This window comes from Aphelocoma coerulescens, chromosome 9 (assembly GCF_041296385.1).
Source record: "Aphelocoma coerulescens isolate FSJ_1873_10779 chromosome 9, UR_Acoe_1.0, whole genome shotgun sequence".
Lineage (NCBI taxonomy): Eukaryota > Metazoa > Chordata > Aves > Passeriformes > Corvidae > Aphelocoma > Aphelocoma coerulescens.
In genome coordinates, this window is record NC_091023.1 from 451,133 (window position 1) to 472,713 (window position 21,581).

Here is a 21,581-nt window from a genome sequence, read left to right on the forward strand (position 1 = left end):
GCCCTGCCCGTGGCTCTGGGGCCGCTGCTGGGCCCCGGAGCAGAGCCCGGGCCCTGCCCTGAGCCCTCCCTGCAGCCAGGGACACCCAGGGCTGAGGGCCCCTCTCGAGGCTTAGCAGCCCCAGCTCAGCCTTCAAAGGAGGATGATGGTGAAATGAAATGGAGCTTGAGGCTTTCTAGGAAAAACTGCTTAATTTGGAACATGGCAGAAGGTTCTGTGCAGCCTTCCCTGCACTCCCACCTCCTGCCCAGCCTCACAAACAAGCCACGTGTTCTCTGGCAAATGTAAAAATCCATAAGAACTCGCTCCATTGCTCTGCTTTCAACTGCCTAACTTCCTAAGTAATGTGTTAGGTAACCACATTAGTATAATTAAATTTGAAACTGGGCAGGACTCGTAACGCTTTTTGTCTTGGACTGCCTAAATTGCTTTGTTTTTCTTTTGAGTAAATGAATGAAGATGCAATTATGAAATTGTAACAGTGTGAAATAGATGATTCACTGGATTATTAGACTGGAGGAGAGTGCGCTGCTGGTTGAGTTAATAATAGTTGATGCACAGCTCTGTCTTACAAAGTATACAATGCACAAGGTTATGTGCATTCTCTGTAAAGCTAATTTGGCCAAGTGTAAGCACACAGCTTATTTCATTCTACCTATACAAAATCAAATTAGTTGTTTAAAAACCTAAAATTTAAACAGGTTTAAAAACCTCTAGCTGTAAAGTTAAGTCCTAATTCTACAGCTATAGTTACTGAACTCCTGAAGGGCAGTGCTGAGAGAAATTCATCCTGTCAAGTCTTCCCTACATCTTAATCCTTTGCAGAGAAAGAGGAAAGCAAATGAAGCATGAGAAAAAGGGAAAGGCAAAGATTCAGAAATACAGGGATCTGACTCAGTAACTTCTTTCCTGAGGCTTTTACCTTGGCTTTAATATACAGTCAGCCCCAAACTGCCTCACTGCCTTTGAACTGCCAACCCTCTGCTTTCTTTTGGCCCCTCTAAAAAAAAAATCCTTCAGCTCATCTTTGGGAGCAGGCTTTTCTCACTAAAACTGGGAGGGAAAATAATTGTCCTCTATTTCTTTTAGCAGGGCCTGCCTGCTGAAAGGATCAGTGTAAGTAGAAATGACATTTTAAAAAAAAGTGTCCTCAAGCATTAGATAAATAAATTACTTCAAACATTGCACATTTTACTGTTTATAGCAGCTGCTAGAATGTTCCAAGGGAAGGACTTCAATTGTCATCTGTATATGTTTGAATTTATGAAAATCACACTGTTACAGATGTCTGCCTTTCTGTAATCTGTGATTTCTTTAGTAGGCAGGACATCCTGATTTTCTTTACAGTACCTGCAATCAATGTTTTTTCCACTCCAATACAACATTCTTAAATATATCTGAGGTTTCTGTCAGTCTTTCCAATAGCACATCCCTGCTCCATGTCATCATCTGTCATCCTGCTCTCCTTTTATATCCACAAGAACTTTAAGAACACGTGATGAAACAGCTCGTTCAGGCTGAAGGTGGCTTCTTCACTTGAAGCACCTTTCTGCCACCAGCAGCATCAAAATCTGGCAATTTGTTAAACACTAATTCAGGACTAAAAATTTCAGACTACCAACAAATTAGCCTGCTTTTCAGAAAGCACCTTCTGCAGTGAAGAAGCAAAAACTGTGTCTCCAATGAATGTTGCACTGCACATCCATGGAGGGAAAAGCAGGGCTTCTGGTGGAGATGTGTCCAGCTTTAGCCACCACATTTCAGGAAGAATTGAGAATGTCAAAGTAGCCCAGCAGGAATGACAGGAGATTTGATCCAGAAGAAAGACTTGGGCAGTTGGAATTGTTTACCCTAACAAGGAGAAGACTTATGGGAAGCATGACAGCTCCATGTAAATATGCATGTCAGGAAATTACGACAATGCCCTGGTCTGCTTGTTCATGTGGGACAGGGTTACACTGAAAGGGCCTAAAGTTTATCCAAAAAATGGCCAGTAGAGATGAGGAAGAGCTGGTAAAAGCTGGTGAAGCTCAAAGCAGGCTGCTTGAGGCAGACAAGAATCCCTCATGCTGGAAATTTATAAGGCCACTTGAAAACATGGTGAGGGATTTTGTAGTTTACTCTTTGCTGGTGTGGTGAATGGATTGCAGGGTCCCATCAGGGCCCGTCCTGCCAAGTTCAGATTCTGAGCTGGCTGAGTTGTGACTGACATTTGGGTGACAGAACAGATCCCTGCTCCGAGATGAATGGAGCAGTTTCCAATGGGATGTTTCCCTGAAGCTTGGTGCTCAGATTCACTTTCTTCCTTCACTGCTTCCTGACTGGGAGCCAGAAATGTTCATTTTCCAGGATGATGCTGATCACCAGCATTTGTCCATCCCAAAGTTATGTTCCAAGCACCTTTTTCAAATTCAGCTTTGTTTTGGATATTCAGTTTACCTTTGAAAAGAGGGAACACGTCCCACACCCGGTCATTTTCTTTGTACTTTAAGCTATAATGTCAAAATACAAATTACTGTGAAATATGGAACAGACAAATTCTGTGCTAACTCTCCATCCTTTCTGTTGCAAAGGTCTCTTTTTATTTTCCAGTCTCTTTGCTGCCTTTACTTTCTTCCCTTGTCTGACCTGTTTCTATGAGAGAGAGCTTTTACCCACCTCCCTTCTGCTGGGTTCTCTCTCATTCCACAAAGTCTTTGTTGGTTGCTTTTCTGCAACCTTTCTGCATTTTGCTGGACACCTTCATCCATTTCCACCCATGCATTCTCTCTGGAGCCCAACATTTACTACCCTGTTTTGTGCCATCTCAGTTATTATATAATCTAATACTTCATGATAAGAGAGACTAATTTATTTTCTGTGTAATTTAGACCAGACCTTGGGAAAAAATGCAGTAAAGCGTTAATAATAACTATAATGTGTAGCAGATTACTATCCCTGGCACAGAACAGTCTCAGTTAAATAGAACCACACGGAAGTATGGAATAGCTGAGTCTGGATGGGCCTCTGGAGATTCTCCAGTCCAAGCCCCACATTCAGCAGACCTGTGTCTGGTCTGGTCTTCGTGATGGCTTCTGCAATACTGGTAAAACAGTTCTGATCAGTTTTCTGATAGCTACAGAAGAATGTCAGTTAGTTTTGATCTAAAAGGGTACACTGAAGTATCCTTTAGCTTAGCTGATTTGGGAGCTAGAGCAAAGATTATCTGCAAATAAAATTAATGGAACAGAATAATGGTAATGAACTGAGAACAGAAGTTCAGGGAAATTTGGTGATGTATAATGAGATAATGCTTTGTGATGATGCATAATAAGATAATGCAGAAAAAAATATAGCAAATTACAGTAGGCAAAAAGAAGTCTCTCTTCTGTCAACCTGGGATTCAACTCTGAAAGAATTTCTGAGAAACTTCAGTAGTTTAACATAAATGCAATCTTAAAATACTTTTTATTAGAAGCTTCATTTGAAACAACACCATGCACACACTGTGGAGTTAGGAGGATCTTTTTCATATTCATGTGAATAATAACTTGATGTTTGCTTATATATATATATATTTAGAAAGAACATCTTGTACCTCTGCAGCTAACACCTTTCCTGCTCAAGGGAGATCTGGCACATTGAAAGGAGTATTTGGATTATTCTGTAGCACTTGCATAACGAGTCCTTCCTTAGGCCTTGCAGGAATGTCCCGGGGACTGCAGCAGCCCTTTGCTGGCAGGTGTGACCAGTGTGTGAGACAGTGCCAGCTGGGCACAGAGAGCAGGCAAAGCCCCTGACCCCGTCACTAAATACTTCAGCCTCAGCAACACGAACACCACACAGATGTAGCTGATGTAGCCGATGATCGAGAGGCTTTGCAGCTCCCGTCACTTCCCCACGCCCAGCCCAGCGGCTGCACCTCTGCTGTGTGTTACCAGCAAGGGCCGTCACTAATGACAGCAGGGACGGAGTCTCGTTGGCAAATGTCCCACAGGGGACAGTGTCGATTTCTCTGTGTTGGGGCGATTTTATGATGATACTCTATTCCATAATCATCTGCTTTATGCCCAGAAAGGCTGCTGTAGCTTTAAGATGAACCAGGGGCCGGGGCCGGAGCCTGGGAGCCCCGGGCGCGGGCTCTGTTCGAACTCTGTCCCGCCGGCGCTCCGGACAGCGTGGAGCGGGATGCTGCATTGTTCCTCTTGTTGGATTGGTTTTTGCTAGCTTGAAGCAAGAAGTCTTTTTCCCCTTCCCTTCCCCTAGCCCGGAGGCTGTACCGGGAATCCTCTCAGCAGCTTTTTTGGGTTTTTTTCCGTGAACTGTTTCGGCTTTGCTTGTTTTTCTTTTCGGCCCGTCCGGGGAACCCGTGGGACCGCCCCGAACTCGAGACCTCGGAGGAGCTGAACCAACACGAGAAAAGGACATTAAACTCCACCAACTTCGCCTGCTGCGAAGAGGAGACCCAAGCCAGAAATCCAACAGGTTCCCAGCTGCTGTGAACTCTTTTCTCCCCCCCTCCCAGAGACGGAGAAGGGCAGCCGCCATCTCTTCCTCTCGGCCACACGGCGAGGTGGGGGTGGGTGTAAGGTTCAGTTCCTTTTTTTCCTGCGCTTTGCGGGTATCTTGCTTTGTCAATAAACAGTTTTACGGTTTTCTTCTTCTTCTTTTTTTTTTAACTTTCACCCCTGGTATCCATTTCTCTCATTGGCAGAAGAAAAGGGAGTTACTGAAGCCCTTTCCCTTTAGAGGAAATGCTCATTCCAGGGCTTTTTCTCCTGAAATTTGTCTCCAAAACCGAGACATTCTCTCAGGCAGAGATTACGGAAATAAAAACTAAATATCGGTGTATTTTCTATTTCCAATCCATCTGCTGATACTGGTTAGGAGATCTCTGGGAACTGCCCTGTGTCACCTTGGTCACTTAGTCCTGAACAAACCCACAGTTTGTTCACACATAAATATCTGAGCCTTCACAATGTTATAAAAATAAGGAGTTTGGTCTGTGGGTGAATCAGTTCATTTCTGGACAACACGTCCTTTCAATCACATGGACTACTTTTGTATTATCACAAGGACAACAGGAAAACGCTGTAAAATTTTAGCAAACCTTTCATTTTAAAAACAAGTGGGAGGATAGTGACTAAGCTGTACAGGAAAAGGGTGCTTGGTGCCAGTAGATTACAGGCTTAAGCAACATAATTTCTAACATCAAAATTATCCCCTTGCTATTTTGGAGTGAATAACTCACCTTAATTTGGTTTTCCTTCTGTTTTTCCTCTTCCTTGAGACATTTTCTCTAAGACCCTGCCTTTACCAGGAAGGAAATGTGTCACCCCACAGCATCTTAGGAAAAGGTTTAACAGTGTCCTGTGGTGGTTGTACACTGAGAGGACAAGGAAACTTGTGTTACGTGCAACAGGTGCAGGCAGGAGACGGGGGGTTTAAAACTTACTGTGTTCTGCAACGTGACATCCTGTAGCTGGGAACTTCAACCATTTTTGACAGCTGGGTCTCCATGGAAATAAATACAAAAAGACTCCAGCTATTTTAAGAACTTAAAATAAAGGATGCTGGAAGGTTATTGATAGATAATACATCTGGGGGAAATCAGTTCATTTTTTGCCAGTTCATACCCTTCAGTTCATATCTTTTGCTCATACTGCCTGTACCAACTTAACTGGACAACAGCAGAGAGGGCAGAGCAGTGTGCCTGGTTTGGCAAGAGGGTCTCAGGCTCAGGGATGTCAGAGAAAGTAGCAGCTTGTGTTCAGTTCTGCTTTCATTCAGTTCAAGACATGGGCAGTAAAACCAGTAGATATCATCTTGGAGGCTTTGTGACAGAAAGTAAATAAAACAATCAGAAGCACTAGACTTATTTGTTAAATTCTATTTTCAGATATTCACATCTGCCAAGCTCCCACAGCTGCTGTTACCACTTCTACCATCCCAAGGCACAGCCGCTCTGGCCACAGAGACAAGTACTGTGTAGTGTTTCACCACTTGTCCCACTTCTCCTCCACTCCATGTCTAAGCTGTTCACCTGAGAAGTCTCTCATCCACAGAGGCTTCAGAAAGCTCTTTACAGAGCCTTCTTTTGAACATTGTCCAATTGCACAAAGCCTGGTATTTGCCATCATTCCATCAGACTGTCTTTGGAACCCCAAGTGGGTAGGCAGTCCGTTTTTAGCATAGGAATAGGAATGTATTGTTTTTTCTGCTGGAAGCTTGGCAGAGAGCTGCTCTTCTTCCCCAGCGACATGCCTTTCTAAAGGACAGGCCAAATCAAGTACCTGGATAGATCTTTATACCTTAGCAAGTTCAGTGTTCTCAAACTCTGTTCATCTGCAAATCTGTGCACTATTTAAGCAGCATTCCCAATTAGGAGAATGTTTACACAGAAAGCTATATTTGTTTTATATCCAGCTTTTTGTTTCTAAACTTTGGGGAATTTACTTTATTTTTTACAGTTTAGGGAGTCAGGGATAAAAACAAAAAATCTGTTTGTCTCACTGTTGAGAAGTTAAATTTTTTTTATAGAAAGCTCATCCCATTTCCATCTCCACACATATAGGAACACAGCCCAGAATTACTGGGAGCTGATCTAACTCTCTATATTGGACAGAAAGCTCACCTGCTCCAGGGAGGTTTTACTCGGTGGCCACACAAGTTCTTCTGCAACCTGGAAAAGCAAAATGCTCCCCAGGGCCAGGGAGATACCACAGCCACTGAGCTATGGCAATTACACAGAGAGGGTTCTGGTGAATAAAGCAAGAGGAATGTAAGCTCATGGTCTCTCTTGCTGATCTGTAGGTTAGAGAGCCAGGTGCTTCAGTAATGATGCTTTGAAACTCCAACCTGCATGGCACAAAATCATCTCCTAAAAGGTTTCTTTCTACAGGTTGTCCTCTTCCACCCATTCTCACAAGCCTGTGCTTGGCCTCTTCTGCTCTAGTAAAATTACTGTACCTTTTCTACACTCACACAATTAGTAACTGTACCTGCTAACAGGTGCTGTAGTTTTCAAATCAGCTGTATCCACAAAAGGTCTGTGGAGACAGAGAAATTCACTCTCAGTCGTCTTCCCTGCCCTCCTTGGTGCCTTTGGTGTTTTCTCTGGGCAGGAACTACTGTCACTGAGCAAGCTGGTGTAACACCCACCTAAAGCTGAATCATGTGACAGGCAGCTCTGAATTTTCAATACAGAATGACCAGAAATATGACGATTTTATTATTTTTTAAGTAATCAACATGGAAACAATAGCAGTGATTAAGTCACAGCAGGCTTAGCCTAATAGTAATCACAGCATTAATACTTAACACGAATATAACAGAAATGACAAGTGTGTTAACATTATTCATTCTCAGTCAATGAACAAAAGTGTATAGTAAGGTCAGCATTAATCTATTAAGAATGCTCCAGAACCAGCTGCCCAGTGTCCTCCAAAGCAGAGTGCTTGCTGCCAGGCAGGCTGGGGTGCTGCTGTCTGCCCCTCCAGGCAGCTGTAGTCCTGGGCTGCCATGGGCCCTGCCTCTTCCCCGTTTCTGCCTGTGGTTCTGGTGTTTCGCTCTGTTTGTTGGGGTATCAAAGCAGGGCCTGCTCGAAGGAAAAAGAGCCACAGTGCCATGGGCTGGCCCTCATATGCTGTGTCCCCTGGGTGGTGCAGGGATGCAGCCCTGAGCTCCAGGCAAGGCTGGCTCCACTGAAAGTGTGACCTGCATCAGTGTCTGCTATTCAGACTCTTTCCCCACCCTCCCTGACCTCCTTGCTGCATGGATAGGACATGCTTTTGGAGCTGTACCGCTTTTAAGACACTTTCTTTTACATATCACTCTTTAATAGGAATCCTGTAACACAAAATAGAATTCTTGCTTTTGTAGGAAAGGGGTTCTTTCAATCCACCCCTTCCATCTCCTAGTCCTTGTACCGTACCATCCTCTTTTCCAAAACATTTACTAATGCATGTACTTGGCCACCCGCCTCTTAATGGACGTACCAAAATGACACTCAAAAGAATAACTTGCATTTGGTATTGTGGTCCTGGCCCCTCTTGGTCAGAGCAAAATAGGATAAACTCAGCTAGAACATTTTCATAATCACCGGGAGGGCTACACCCTCAAAAATAAAATTCCTCAGTCTTTTTTAGAACCAGACCAGGGGACATCAGTGTGAACAAAGCAGTAGTCTCCATCATTCTTCACATCAGGATTCTTCCTAGGGTACCACCAGCTGCTGTGTCCTGTTCACTATAGAGACAAGAGAAGACATCAGCTTGTATATTGTCAATTCTACAAGTTTTGAGTTTCCATCTCAATGGAGATGAAAAAAAAAAAAATCCTACAGCTTGCTCAAGTGGGCCTTTTCTCCCAAACCCACTTACTAAGGCCCCCCCTTACTCCTTCTCATATAGCTCATGATGTTCTGTTGAAAAAAAACCAAAAAACAACACCAAACCAAACCACAACAAATAAACCTACCAGCCCAGAAAAGTATATGCCTGACTATTTCTGTAGAGGGTTCAGTAATGTTTTTGGACACACTGTTCTAAGTTGAGGAGTGTTTACCCCTAACTACCAACTACTTTTAATCATCTTTTTATTACTTACAGCAAAGCAAATCCATTGCCCAATACTACGGATTTGTGCTATCAGGCCAGGATTGGCCACTCTTAGGAACAGCACAGTATGCCCAAAACAAGACATAGCAAGGTACTGACTATTTGCATTCCTCTTGTGACCACCAGGCTTAAACAGTCCAGAAGAAGGTAAAAATTCCTGCAAAGCTAAGGCCATAGTTTCACAACATGCCATCCTTGCAGCAATACTGCTTTAGGATATTCCCTGGTACCCCCTGCTCTGCAAGCCCTGTAGGTTTGTGGGACAGCACTGAGCTTGGATAGGAACCATGGAGTGAGGACTTAGTGACTAAGCCAGTACTACTCCAGTCACAGTGACATCACAGCCCAAGACAACTTCCACCCCACTTCCCTCCCCCGAGTAACACACCGGTGTAGTTGTCCTGCTGACCGGGCCCTCCTCCGTCCGGTGCTTCCCAGAGTGCGGCAGCTCTGAACTGTCCCGATAGTCCCGGCCTTTGGAGTTCTGCATGTCCAGCACCGCCCGGCTCTTGGAGGGAAGGGGAGGCTTGTTCTGCTGTCCCTGGATGCTCAAGCTGACTTCAGCCCTCGATGGCTTCCCGATTTTTTTGAGTGGTGCTGAGTTTTCCAATGGTGTTGTCATCTTTGGTTTCCCTTGACTCTTTTCCCCTGTATTCTTTTCTTCTGATTGGCAGGGGGAGGTGTAGGACCGGAATCGCTGTGTGGGCACCAGGAAAGGTGGCGATGGCTGTTTGCCAGAGGTCTTGCTGCACTCAGGCTCCTGTGGCTTTGTGAGGTGATAGCTCTGCTCAGGCAGTGGCGGCTGCTCTTTCCGCAAGGCCTTGGGGTATTCCTGCTCTTTCTTGGGGGCCACCTTGCCCTTGGAGCCCATGGAGCCATACAGCGGGTTCTCGAACATCTCTGGCCTTTGCTGCCCCTCCTCCTGCAGCACAGGCTCTGCCGTGGATTTCCCCACGTCAGGTGGCCTACAGTCATGGAAGTAAGGTGAAAAGGAGACTTGTGAAGAGAAGGCAAGAGAGTCACTGACTGATTGAGGGAGAACACGAATAGTAAATGAGTGTGAGCAAATTAAACTGACTGCCTAAAGGGGCAACAGGAAAACAGTTAAAACTCTGGGAGAGAGAACAGAAGTGTGCATTGTTTTTGCTTTGTTTAATCATTAGTAACATGACAGCAGAGAGCAGATATGCATAGCATTGTGTAAACTCCCTGCTAGACTACAGTTCTGTCAAAGTGATGTTTGGCTTCTTTTTAAACACAGATAAACTACTGAGCTGAACTGTGCCAGGTCCTTTGATGACTCTGCAACACACACAAAGCTGAAATTTGAATATTAATAAGAATCTTCAGATCTGGCAGAGAAGATGGAAATGGTTGTCTAGAGGCTTAAAGTAAGAGCTCACATCATACTGTGGCATTTTACAAGTAGGTCAATCTCCTCTTGCTACCAGTGCAGCATGGTATTCCTAAGGAAGGGATAAATCTCCTTACTGCACCCAAATGCACAGTGTAAGAGTAATAGCACTGCTGTAGGGTGAGAGAATCCATGTGCATTCCCAGCAGAGCCCTTTGAGCTGCAGCTCAGCCTGAAACGACAGCACAGCTGCACAATGGGACACAGCAGGTCCTGGTGGGTTTGGGTCACTCGACCTGATTTGGCCAGGCTTTCACCTGAAAAGTACTTAAAAAATCAGCCACAGTATCACTGAGCAGAGTGGAATAGAGGACAGTGGCACATGTCCTTTGGGTGTCTTCAAATGAGTTGTGTTCCTTGCCTCAGGCTCTTCTCTGGCAGTCAGTGCATGCGGGAGCAGAGAGCTGAGCCATGATGGAGCACGGTCAGGTACAGAACAGGCCCAAGCAGTGCTGGCAGCTCTGACTACTGCAAGTTCTGACTTCCAGAGTGCCACATCCCTTTACCAGGGAGCTCTAGCTCAGCTCAGAGAGCAACTGTCTGTGAAGAGGTCTGCAACAAGGACACAGATTGCACACGTGCACTGGGGTGAAGTAGCCTCATCACCTCACTAAGCTGGGAAGGGATGAGATACTTTCAGTTGCCAGATGGAGATTCTGCATCAAGGCTTGTGATAGAGGCAGCACATGGAGTCTAGCTTCTGCAGCAAGCTGGACATTTGTACAGTGCAAGTAGAAATTCAGTGAAAGTACTTCACATATAACACAAGAAGGACCTCTCCTTCCCATCCAAGGGAAGGATTTATGCCACACTCCCCCTTTTCTTCTTTATTATTACAGTCAACTTTGTAATTTTCTCCTTCTCTTCTCTTGGTAGAGAATTAAACCTACATGTATCAGGCTGAGACAACTGGGGTTGTTCAGTCTGGAGAAGACTACAAGGAGTCTTCACTGCAGCCTTCCAGTGCCTAAAGAGGACTTACACAAAGGATGGAAAGTGCAGATAGTGACAGGACAAGGGGAAACAGTTTTAAAATAGGAGAGATTTAGCTTAGCTGTTAGGAAGAAGGGTGCTGAGGCCCTGGCTGCCCCATCCCTGGAAGTGTCCAAGGCCAGGCTGGATGGGGCTTGGAGCAACCTGGGATAGTGGAGAGTGTCCCTGCCCATCATAGGGGGTGGAATGAGATGAGCTTTAAGGTCCCTTCCAATCCAAACCATTCTAAGATTCCATTATTTAATTGTAAGTTTAACTCATGTATCTTTGGCTTTCCTTTCACAAAAGTCTGAGGAACTGCTACGCTGGTTTTCTTTGAGTATGTGATGCCTGCACTTGTGACCTTCACTTATCTTTCTAATTCTAGAGATAAAATACGTAAAGAATATGCTGCACCTAGAACTCTCCAAACAGATAATGAAACTGACTGTGCAGAATGACAGGAGAGAGGGGTCCAGTCCCAGTGCAAAACTCAAACACTCACAGGTACTCTTGACTCCGACTACAAATGGTTCTGTTTGCTGGAGGCTGGAGGGATGGTTTTGGAGATAGAGGTGACAAGGAGGGTGATGTGGAGGATGACTGACTCTGCCCCATTAGGGAGGTGTTCTCTTTGGGCTGCTGCTCATAGTTCCAGAGGGAAGGTGGCTGCTCTGGTGAAGGTGTCTGCTTAAGCTGGCAGGTTGCAGAGGGCTGCTGAGAGAAGGCAGCCATGCCCAGGTAGTTGGGGTTGCTGATGTCTGTGGGGGTGGAGCTGCTCGAGAGAAGAAATATTGTTAGGGAGGTACATGCATAAATACATTTGGGGTTTTTGTCTCCCTGCCAGCTACAAAGGAGTTAGTTCCCACTGACTGCTTAGATTCAATATCGTTTACTTTTTTGGTCACTATTGCTTCAGAATTAGGGAATAAGTGGGAGTCCTTTTAGTGCTTCACTCCCCTGGGTCACTGGAGAGGAAGCAGCTGGGTCAAGACCACCTCCCTCACCCCCAAAATAGTTCCTGTGGCTGTGGCAGATGCTTCCCTTTCCTGGCTGCAGAGAGCACTCAGCTTCTGCAGCCACATACAGGGACTGTTGTGGGTTTCTGGGCCCAGCCAGAAGCTGCCTGCAAGGAAAAGCCCCAGTGAAAACAGGTGAAAGGACAGCCTTACCCAGACTCATCCTTGGGAAGGAAAAGCCAGGCAGTTTGAGCATAGCTTCCCACCCCACGCTGTCAGAGGTAAGGCGACAAGGTTACCGTAAAATATCCTCCTTTCCCAGGGTGTCTGGAGAAGGGACAGCACTCCCCCAGTGGCGAGCGATGGCTGCTGCCTCTCTGGCCATCAGATGAGTAGATTTTGACTTTCTGTTGGAAATAAAAGGGCCTTTTTAAAGTGGGTGCAGGGACCCGGTCTGGCTAATGCATTCTCAAATTTTGAAGCTTTGGCCACAGGAGCATTGTGTGGCTCAGGAGTCCTGACCAGAGAGCCACAAAGCAGCTTCCCAGTGCTCAGGACACCTGTTGACACTGCTCCCACAGCAAGCCCTGCTTTGCATTTATGGGGCCAACCATTTTCCTGGAACTGACTTACCCACTTGCCCTTTACCTGTTAGTCTGATCCCAGTCTTTGTTAGGCTCTAAATTGCTGATGTTCTTTGGTTTCTGACCAGTGATTTCATCACGTTCAATCTTGACAAAATCTGAAGGAAAGAAGGGGCACACACAGCTCCAGAGTCTGCCTGCCCAAGTTATCTGTGTTCCTATGTGCATTAAGGCATCTCTCTTTGTCTGTCAGAGTGATGGACAATTTTAAACTTTTGTTGCTGTTATGTTTTCAACTGCCCACTACACACATCATGTCTTGTTGACAGAGGAAGAAATGTGTATCTTGAAATACAAAGGTCATGACCCACCAAACAGCCACGTACAGCCATTTTACCATCGAGAATAATTGTAAATGTCATGAGGCTGCTTCTGTACTCTGAATGATAACAACAGATAGCAAGGTGAAGAAAACAAAGTTTGTGATCTTCTAGCTAAGGAACTGCTCACTGAGAGCCTAACATACTCTTTGCAGCTGCTCCCTGGGATGACTGGAGCAGGGAGAGCTTGTCATGGAGTGTGTCATGTCACAAGTGGAAGTATTCCCATTCAATAAAACCAGTGCTGGTGACAGACAGGGGGCTCTCTCAGTCTGCTGAATTTACTGGAATAATGAAAAACCTCAAGGAATCCAATTGTTCTGTCTTCCTGAAGGAGTATAGGTATGCTCCTGAGAGCTAACCATACTCACACCTCCTTGCACTCAGCATCAAAAGCACTTGCCTCTCTGTGACTACAGGCAGTGCAGAAGTAATTTTCAATTCCTTGACAGCTACCAGAAAGCTTTTGAGGTGAGCATTCTCTAGCGTGAGCATTGCAGAGATGATGACATTCCTTACCATACAGTTTCTCTCTCTGTTTTCCTTGTGATGTTTGTAACTTGATTTCACCTTGGAAGACACCCGTTTTCTCTCCATGGTGTGTCAGCACAGTATGGATAGGAGCTAAGGATTCTGTTGCTTCTATTCGCAAGGCAATGCAGCCTTCCCCTAAAAGATAACAGGAAGACAATGAGGCTGGGACTGAGAAACTAAGCACTGAAAATATTTTGTGTCATCTACACACACATCTGCACTCATAGGTCTGGGATTACTGGAGAGAATCTGCTTTGGATCATGGTAAGGAGTTTTGTATCTCCGGAGAAATTAGGGGCATTGATTTCACTTCATGTATGTGTGAAGGATTTGGGCATTGACGATACCTGTGGGTGACTTCAGGATTCTGAGCTTCCACTCCTGGTAAGGAAAACATGAGCCTATGGCTGCTATTGCTTTTAATGGGGTTTAAGGAAAGAGCCTTCTGTGGACAAGGACTGCAGTCTCTGGCTGGTGAGAATCTGGGAGCCACCAGCACAGCCAAATACTTTTCTGTAGCCAGAAGAAATGCCTCAAGTAAGTGCAAGTGCACTGAATAAACACATTTACACATTCATTAGTTCCTGTAAAGGACTTTCTTTTTAAGCCACTGCTCTTTCAGAGCTGGTAAAGCTCACACAGGTTGTTGCTTTGAGTTCATATTCCTCTAATCATAATTACTTTACAAAATATTGCCCACAGTGTATTTCTGTGTATGTTGAGTTCTAAATCATAGCTGTTCAGTCTATAGGAGTTACTTCTGTTCTCTCCCACTCTTTCAGTGGTTTGGAGAACCTAAGTAGATTTTGACTCATCCAGAACTTTAGAGCTAAGCACTTACCATAAGATTCATCACTGTCTGATGACTTAATGCTGATCAGGATATGCTGATCCAGTAGGTATTCTGGGTCTGAAATAATTGGAGTCAGCTGCAAAGACAAGTTAAGGTGGGTCAATACAATATATGGTTGACAGGAGCACACTTCTCCCTGGAACTCAGTCCCAAATGCGGAAATCTCTGCTGGATAAACCCATGAGAGTATCATGTCACCTCCAGGATCAGCCTCTGATAATGTCTAGTTATCTGTGGTAAAAGGCTGCATGCTTTGAGTCCCAGCACAGGAGATGGAATGCTGCAAATCTGACACTCGCAGGGTGAGCTGCAGTTTTCTCCTGTAGTCCAGGACTGAAAATTGCCTGCGGAGGAAGGCATCTGGACTCTGATTATAATCTGTTCCCAAAAATCTATCTGCTGTTGTTGCAATCACTTACTGTAGAGCCTTTCCCCAGTCTCTCAGTGTAAGGCACTCTTTCCAAAGTCAGCACTTCTGGGCTATTTAGAAGGGTATTGACATGCACATTTGCTCCAAATCCAGGAGCTCCTGTAGTTCTTCCAGCTCCCACCATGCCAAGAAATGAAGAACAGCTCTGATCTCAAGGACAGGACTTGAGTCTGACACTGACACACAGAACACTACTTCTGGCCACTGATGTTCTTTTTAACACAGATAAAAAATACTTAATCAGCTTTTCTAAAATATACCAAAAGAAAGTTTTGTCTGACCAGGCAAAGAAACTCCAGGGCAGAGTTACTCTTTAAGATGTTTTATTTTCTATTTAAAACAAAAAAAAAAAAAAAAAAAAAAAAAAGGGCCCACTTAAACCAGCATTATGTTCACTAAAAAGGTGAGAAAAAAAGTCATGGTCCTGAATGGCATAATCACGCCAGCAAAATTCTTGAGAGAGATGTAAGTACACTGGCATGAAAGTCCTTTCCTGCTTACAGCATACTCTGTTTAGCCTAAGCCCATCCTGCATTCTTACAGTCCCTTTGAGTGTAAACAAGACCACAACAATGTTCCTGAAAATAGTATTTATGTAAGTAAAAGATCTAACGTTGCTTATGGGATGAAAGTGGAAGCTTCTCTTCCATACGAATATGGAGGTATAGTCCCAGTTTACCTTTGGAAGTGCCTCGACAAACTTTACCACAAGCTCCCCTTCATTTCCATCCTCATTTTCTCCTTCCTGGCTCTTTACAAAGCCTGCAAAGGGACAAGAAAGGAGTTTACCAGGAGAGAGACAGCAAGAACTGGGCTACAAGTCCTCTTCACTATGTCTCCAAAAAGCCTACAATTATTTTCCTACTTGGACGCAAATTTTAAAAGTATTAAGAAGCTTAAAGTCTGAGCTTTGGGTGAATGTTTACACAGTAAATTTGCAAGTGATTTTGCTGGAGCATTGTTAAATGGTTTTATTTTACAGTTAAACTTGGCACTGAGGAGCTCAGTGCATACATGGACCGGAGGATAAGAACATGACAGCTCTTCCTACGCCACTCAAGATAGCACACTTTTGAAATTCTAATTTAAGATTTGTAATACACTGTTTCCATAGAAATTTATGCAAATTTTGATACAGCCAAAAAATAATCTTTTATGGAACTGTCTTTGACACAGCGCTCTGACATGCGATAATGTGATGAAGCATCCACCAAAGGCTTGCTGTCCCACTTACAGGAGCAGTCCTGTGATGGGAAATTGCTTAAAAAAACCCACAGCCAAGGGCACGTAGGCTTGTGTTACATAAACAGCTGAGACTCAGCCCCACAGCATGGGGACAGGCAGTGAAATCTACAGCACTGCGGGGTGCACAGTCCCACTTACAAAATCACATCCCTAGCATTCATTTCCCTTTTAGCTGATCCTCTGACTTACTCTTTGTTAAACCAGGTTAATTCAATTATTTAAAATTATTTTTGTTAGCATAATGCAGATGCTTTATTTTGAAATCACCTGATCATTTGTAGGAGGCACAATAAGAAATTTAATCAATCATGTCTTTGCTATGTAGGCATTTTCTGTGTGATAAGAAAGAACAATATGTGTTTGCCATCAAGAAAGAAATTATCAGATTGACAAACAATGTGGAAAAAATGTTGGAAAGCTACATGTCTAAGCATGGATTACAGCTACCTTGGCTGTGGGGTTTGGATTGTATTGCTGACAGTATAGAATGACTTGTAAACTACAGCAGAACTTTAGGACATCCCTTTTTTGGATTGGAACAAATGATCCACACAGCTATTTTTTTAGATCAAAGCAAGAAGAAGGGGAACTAATCCAAACATGCAGAAAACTTTGACAGAAACAATAAAGATGGGCAAACCCATACTTTCTAAGCAGCTAGAGTGAAACTCAATGTAGAACTTGGTCTGGGACTTGGTCTTCAGAGTAGCGTAGCAGTGCAGGAACTCTATCTCCCCTTGGAAATCTGTGTATTTGGAGTCTAGGAAAGAGGAAGGGAAAATAATGGCATTTTCAGCAGGAGATAAAGAGAGGGCATTTTTGAGTGGACTCTTAAAGAATCAGAATTTCTCTCAGCATATACAAAGCACTGCATTCTGTATCCAAGGTGAAGATGGCACACATGCACCCAACCTGACTAACCATTCTTGGAAACGAACTGTGAGGTGACTCCCACTTCAAAGGTGGCAAACACAGGACTGTGGTCACTTGTTGTGATGTCAGTGGTGCAGCCTGCCAGTGAGAAAGGGAGGATGGTTACTGCCCTGCTCCGGGGAGATCACTGCCACAGAAATATTATTCAGTAATTTTCCAGAAAACATAACAGTCTCTCTGGTAACTGTCTCTAGTCAAAAGTGTTTCTCTACATAAACTCATGTCAGTACACAGGAATGTATCTCTTTTGTCAGAATACAGAAAGATTTGGTTAAGGGACATAATTTTACTGTATTGTTTTGCAGATGACTGTCAGTGTTAGATTCCTCCAGTACAAAAAGCCCTTACAGGTTACCTCTGCAGTATGCACAGCTAATTAAAGCTCTAATATGGCAGGAAATCACACAAGAATACACTGGTGTTACTTCAGTGCTACAAAGCAACTCCTGGCCCAAGGTTAACAGTGAGTGAAAAAGGCCTGATTGGACCTTAGCACACACTGAGTTCCAGCAAACCCAGTCATTCCAGAGGTGCCTGTCCAACCCCACACCTCAGCATCATGGGCTCTGTGATCAGATCAGCCTGCCTCATCCCTGAGAGACTTTCACAGCCCTGCTCCCAATGCATGCATAGGAAACCATGAACAGCATACTCAGATGCTCAGTCCTACGTATAGTCAGTGACATTTCAGGAACTGGTATTTGAGTCTTTTTTTAAACAGGTTTTGTGGGCTTTTTCTCTTCCCTGCACTGCACTTTTGTGATGCTTCTCAGAGGAAAGGGAACAGGCTCTTGGTACCACACAGTCCTTCTGAAATATGATTGGATACAAGAGATGTGTTTGCAGCTCCAGTCTCTGCAGACCGGACTGTGCACACAGGGTCTGTCCTGCTGGCACTCACTGTCAGGAGTTCCTGGTAGCGACTGCACAGGAAAAATGGTGGTTGCTGCCAAGAAATAACTGGTGTAAAGTGATCCTACAGTATGGCCTAAAGTTGGACAGCTGCAACTGTCCAGGTGGTGTTCTGCATATAAAAGAAAAACAGAACGAATTCCCAACACTGTGAGGCTACAGGCAGAGATATTTTGGCTCCCCTCTGCCTGGTTTAACATCAGGTCTCTCTATGCTGAGTGCCTGGCAGTGCAGGGAGATCCTACAGACTGTGTTCTGAATAATTTCCGTTTCAGACTGGTTGCCTTGCTATCGACAATCTGTTCTCTACCCACCATAGGACTGACACACAACGTGCACCATGGGGTAGGATTTCCAGAGCACTCGATCACACCAGGATGGCAAATTGTACTTCATCTGCAAACCAAAAGAGAAGTAATGTCAAGAAGAATGGAAAGGACTAGTTCACAAAAGAACAGGAAATTCCTTCACCCAAGCACCATATATTTGTAACAAGTCTTTTCATTGTGTTGACTCCTTTCAAAACACTACAAGGGCAGAAAACACTGAGATTGGTTTAGGTCACATTCTCCTGTAGGAGTTGCTGTCACAGCTTATGCCATATACCTCTGAAGGGAAATCAGTTTTCACCTACCCCTGTAGCTTTTTGCTTGGTGTAAGCATACTTCTCCCGGGTGCCTCTCTCAAAGCGGTAGGTTGGAGCAAAAGTAATCTCTTCTTCCTCTAAAACAGGGAAAGAGCTCTGTTACAGCTTGGCCATTGGGAACCCTCACCTGGGTTTTGAGGTGCCCTGTACACCCTGCCCCGTGCTGGGGCTGGCAGAGAAAGCTGGTGGACATAGCAGAGGAACCTGCCAGCCAGTTCAGGATCTCACCGAACTGCAGGAACACCTTTTGGTCTCTTCTCTCGAGGAGAAGTTGGTCGAAAGCCAGCAGCTCTGGATACTGCTGCTGCCTGATCTTCTGGATAATATTCTCTGCTTCCTGCCAACAGGGAAACAGCAGAGGTGCAGATGATGCAAAACCTCCTTAAAAATACTCCCTTCACTGGTAAACTGGCAAGTGCTCCTGAACTGTTTGACAGAGCGGTACCCCCTGCCACTTCCCCACCCTTCCCTTCACTGAAAAGCCCCAGCCTTTGCTGTGTGGCTGAACATTTGTCTGTCAAAACAGGTATCAAAATGCCCACACATCCCCTACACAAGAACACACACACTCACAACCACATGCACATCAACACCAAGCTTGGTGTTTTCTCCCGCGTACTGAAACCTATCCAGTATTTATGATGGCTCGCCTGTTCCTGAAGGCCTGTTTGAGCCACTCCAAGCTCACCAACCAGAGCAGAGAGGCAATCTCTAGACTGAGCCATTCAGGGACAGATGCTTGTTCACAGTGGGAAGGAGAGTTGGGAGGTTTGGGGAACCAAGGCTGCTTGAAGCAGCAAAGTGTGCCAGATGCCATTCCTGGGTCCATTAATCTTTGGAGAGGGCAAAGGGGATTTCCATATTCTCCCTCAACTGGGGCCACACTCACGCCCTGGAGATCCCTTCTGTCTCCCCCTCTTTTTGCCATGTTGCCCTAGATTGGAAGAAGAGAGCACTCCTATAGCAACAGAGTGTGCTGTCCCTGCAGGGCTTCCCGCAGCGTCCCGCACCGTCGGGGGCTGCTCCACACGGTAGTTCAAGTCTCCCAGCCAGAAAAGATGAGTAAAGCGATGAGTGATGTTAAATGGACTCAGTTTCTTATCTCCCAGTGTCAGGAAGCGCAGGATGTTCGTGTAGTTCTGGTTGCGTCTGTCAAGACAAGAAACATCTGCCTGACATCCTAAATTGCCATGTAATTTCCAAATGCCTGGGATGGCAGAGGCTGCAGCTTTACCAGGCAGGAACTGCTCCGGATCAGCAGCTACATAGGAGCAGATCAGAAACTGAGAACTTGCCACCCCAGCAGACAGGCCCAGGGAATGTGCTCCTGAAGCCAATTCTGCTGCTTTCTGGGGCTGTGCTTTTCTGAGCTACATGTCCTAGAAACCCAGCATTAGATTGTTGCCTTCAGATTTCAGCAGCAAACACTTAACTAGATCTTGGCAGCTCTTCCAGGCCCTGGGGAAACCTTCCATAAAAGTTAACTCCATCAGTGGCAAAGACCCTGTGCGGAAATCCCACACCATCTGTTTCCTGGACTGGGAAAGATGACAAGGCCAAAGTCTTCATTTCAAGTCCTCTTCACTTTCAAAACCACTCCTTCCAATTGCTCCAGCTCCTCCCAGTGTGGGTGCAGATCTCCCACTGGTGTCAGGATCTTTGCCTTCCAGTCCTGTGCTGACCAGAACCTGCCTAATCCACAAACACTCATTTCACAGCTGAGTATAGAGAGCTAGTCACCGTGGGGATATTCCCGTGCTACGCTTCCCTCCTGGTATTCCTGAGGGATATTTCTCAGCTGTGTCCTAGGGCTCGCAGCACTGCCCTCAGTGAGGAGGAAGACAATCCCCTTCAGCACATTATTTTGGGATGGAAAAAGCCTTCCCACATTTCTCCAAAACACTGTAAATCATGGAACTGTTTTCCTCATGCAGCGAAGTTTTCGTGACAGGTCATGCAAGTGTTGTGAGAGACTTTTACACTTGGCTCTGAAATAATTTTGCTGTCCATTTCCCCTGCACCCCTGTGGTATGGCCACACAGTATAAGTCCCTTGTTTAAATGCCCTCCCAGGAGACAATTTTTTTATGGTCATGAAAACATGCTTGTGCATGTCTGGTGGGCCCTCCTTCCAAACATGAACCAGAGAATTTCACCCTGGCTCAACAGCCATTTTTGAGAGGGGAGGATGTATCTTACCTGTGTTTCTTTTCACTTCCTGAAGTCAAATGGCTGTTAACAAACCCAAAGGATGTTCCATTAAACATGAATGATACTCCCACTGCTCCTTTATTACCTGGCAAAAGGGAAGCCAAAAATTACAAAAAATCAATCCACCTCCAGGCTGAGTCTAGCAAAGGTAATAAAGCACCTAGCACATGTGAAGTGGAGGATGGAGAAGAGAAATTGACTAAATTGGCACAGAAAAAATTAGTGCATTCAGCACAGATTGTGGGAACAAATTTTTAGGGTGCTAAAAAAATTAGTTGAAGGGAGAGAAGTGCAACTTCCTTGTGAAACCCAAGAACGAGCAATCCAATAGCCAGTCAAGTGTTTGCTGGGAATATAAATATATATATGTATACATATGTGTGTGTTAAGTATACACACAGGTAGATTTCCTCTCTTACAGGGTAAGATACAACCAGTGCTAGTGGGATATAACTTTAGTAGTGTCACAGAAACGTTGCCCGAGGAGTGTTGTGGAAGAAGAGCTGTTCCATGTGGGCTGCGCAGATCACAGCTGTCTGGGCAGGACCTGCCCGTGCCTCACCCAGCGTGTTTGCGATGCCTGTCTTCACATTGGCTGTGCAGATGTGGCTGATGCGGTTCTCATGTTCTGGCTTGGCCAGGACAACAATCCTGATGTTCCAGAGGGTATGGATGGCTATCTGCAAGGATAGGAAGAGTAGAAGTTATATTTCTGCAAATACCTGCCAAGCTGCACTGTGGCTGTAGCCTTCCTGACTCCTTTGATAGCACTTCTACAGAAATTTTCTTCCTGTGCTCAGGATATGTTTTCAGTTGTTTTAATCAATGCTGGGTGGAAGGACCTCATTATTTGCTAGTCCTTTTTTCTAGTTAACCTTTGGATTATCTTGCTTGCACAAAATAGTTTCCCAA

General features: G+C 44.9%; 1 protein-coding gene across 3 annotated transcripts in view; it reads right to left on the reverse strand.

Moving 5' to 3' along the window:
* Window positions 1–7,196: 7,196 nt before the first annotated feature.
* The window catches only part of INPP5D (inositol polyphosphate-5-phosphatase D), a 57,817-nt gene continuing 43,432 nt past the window's right edge, over window positions 7,197–21,581 (reverse strand). For 2 of the 3 annotated variants that reach the window (XM_069024404.1, XM_069024403.1), the window contains 16 exons: window positions 21,232–21,349; window positions 20,658–20,754; window positions 19,470–19,608; window positions 18,688–18,796; window positions 18,448–18,536; window positions 18,128–18,209; window positions 16,890–16,979; window positions 16,615–16,728; window positions 15,403–15,485; window positions 14,282–14,369; window positions 13,426–13,575; window positions 12,591–12,684; window positions 12,242–12,349; window positions 11,489–11,758; window positions 8,986–9,562; window positions 7,197–8,226 (listed from right to left, as the gene is read on the reverse strand). In XM_069024404.1, the coding sequence (XP_068880505.1) occupies window positions 8,224–8,226; window positions 8,986–9,562; window positions 11,489–11,758; window positions 12,242–12,349; window positions 12,591–12,684; window positions 13,426–13,575; window positions 14,282–14,369; window positions 15,403–15,485; window positions 16,615–16,728; window positions 16,890–16,979; window positions 18,128–18,209; window positions 18,448–18,536; window positions 18,688–18,796; window positions 19,470–19,608; window positions 20,658–20,754; window positions 21,232–21,349 (2,211 nt within the window). In that variant the 3' untranslated portion in view covers window positions 7,197–8,223. The remainder of the gene's footprint in view (window positions 8,227–8,985; window positions 9,563–11,488; window positions 11,759–12,241; window positions 12,350–12,590; window positions 12,685–13,425; window positions 13,576–14,281; window positions 14,370–15,402; window positions 15,486–16,614; window positions 16,729–16,889; window positions 16,980–18,127; window positions 18,210–18,447; window positions 18,537–18,687; window positions 18,797–19,469; window positions 19,609–20,657; window positions 20,755–21,231; window positions 21,350–21,581) is intronic. The other variant, XM_069024405.1, reaches the window with a different exon arrangement.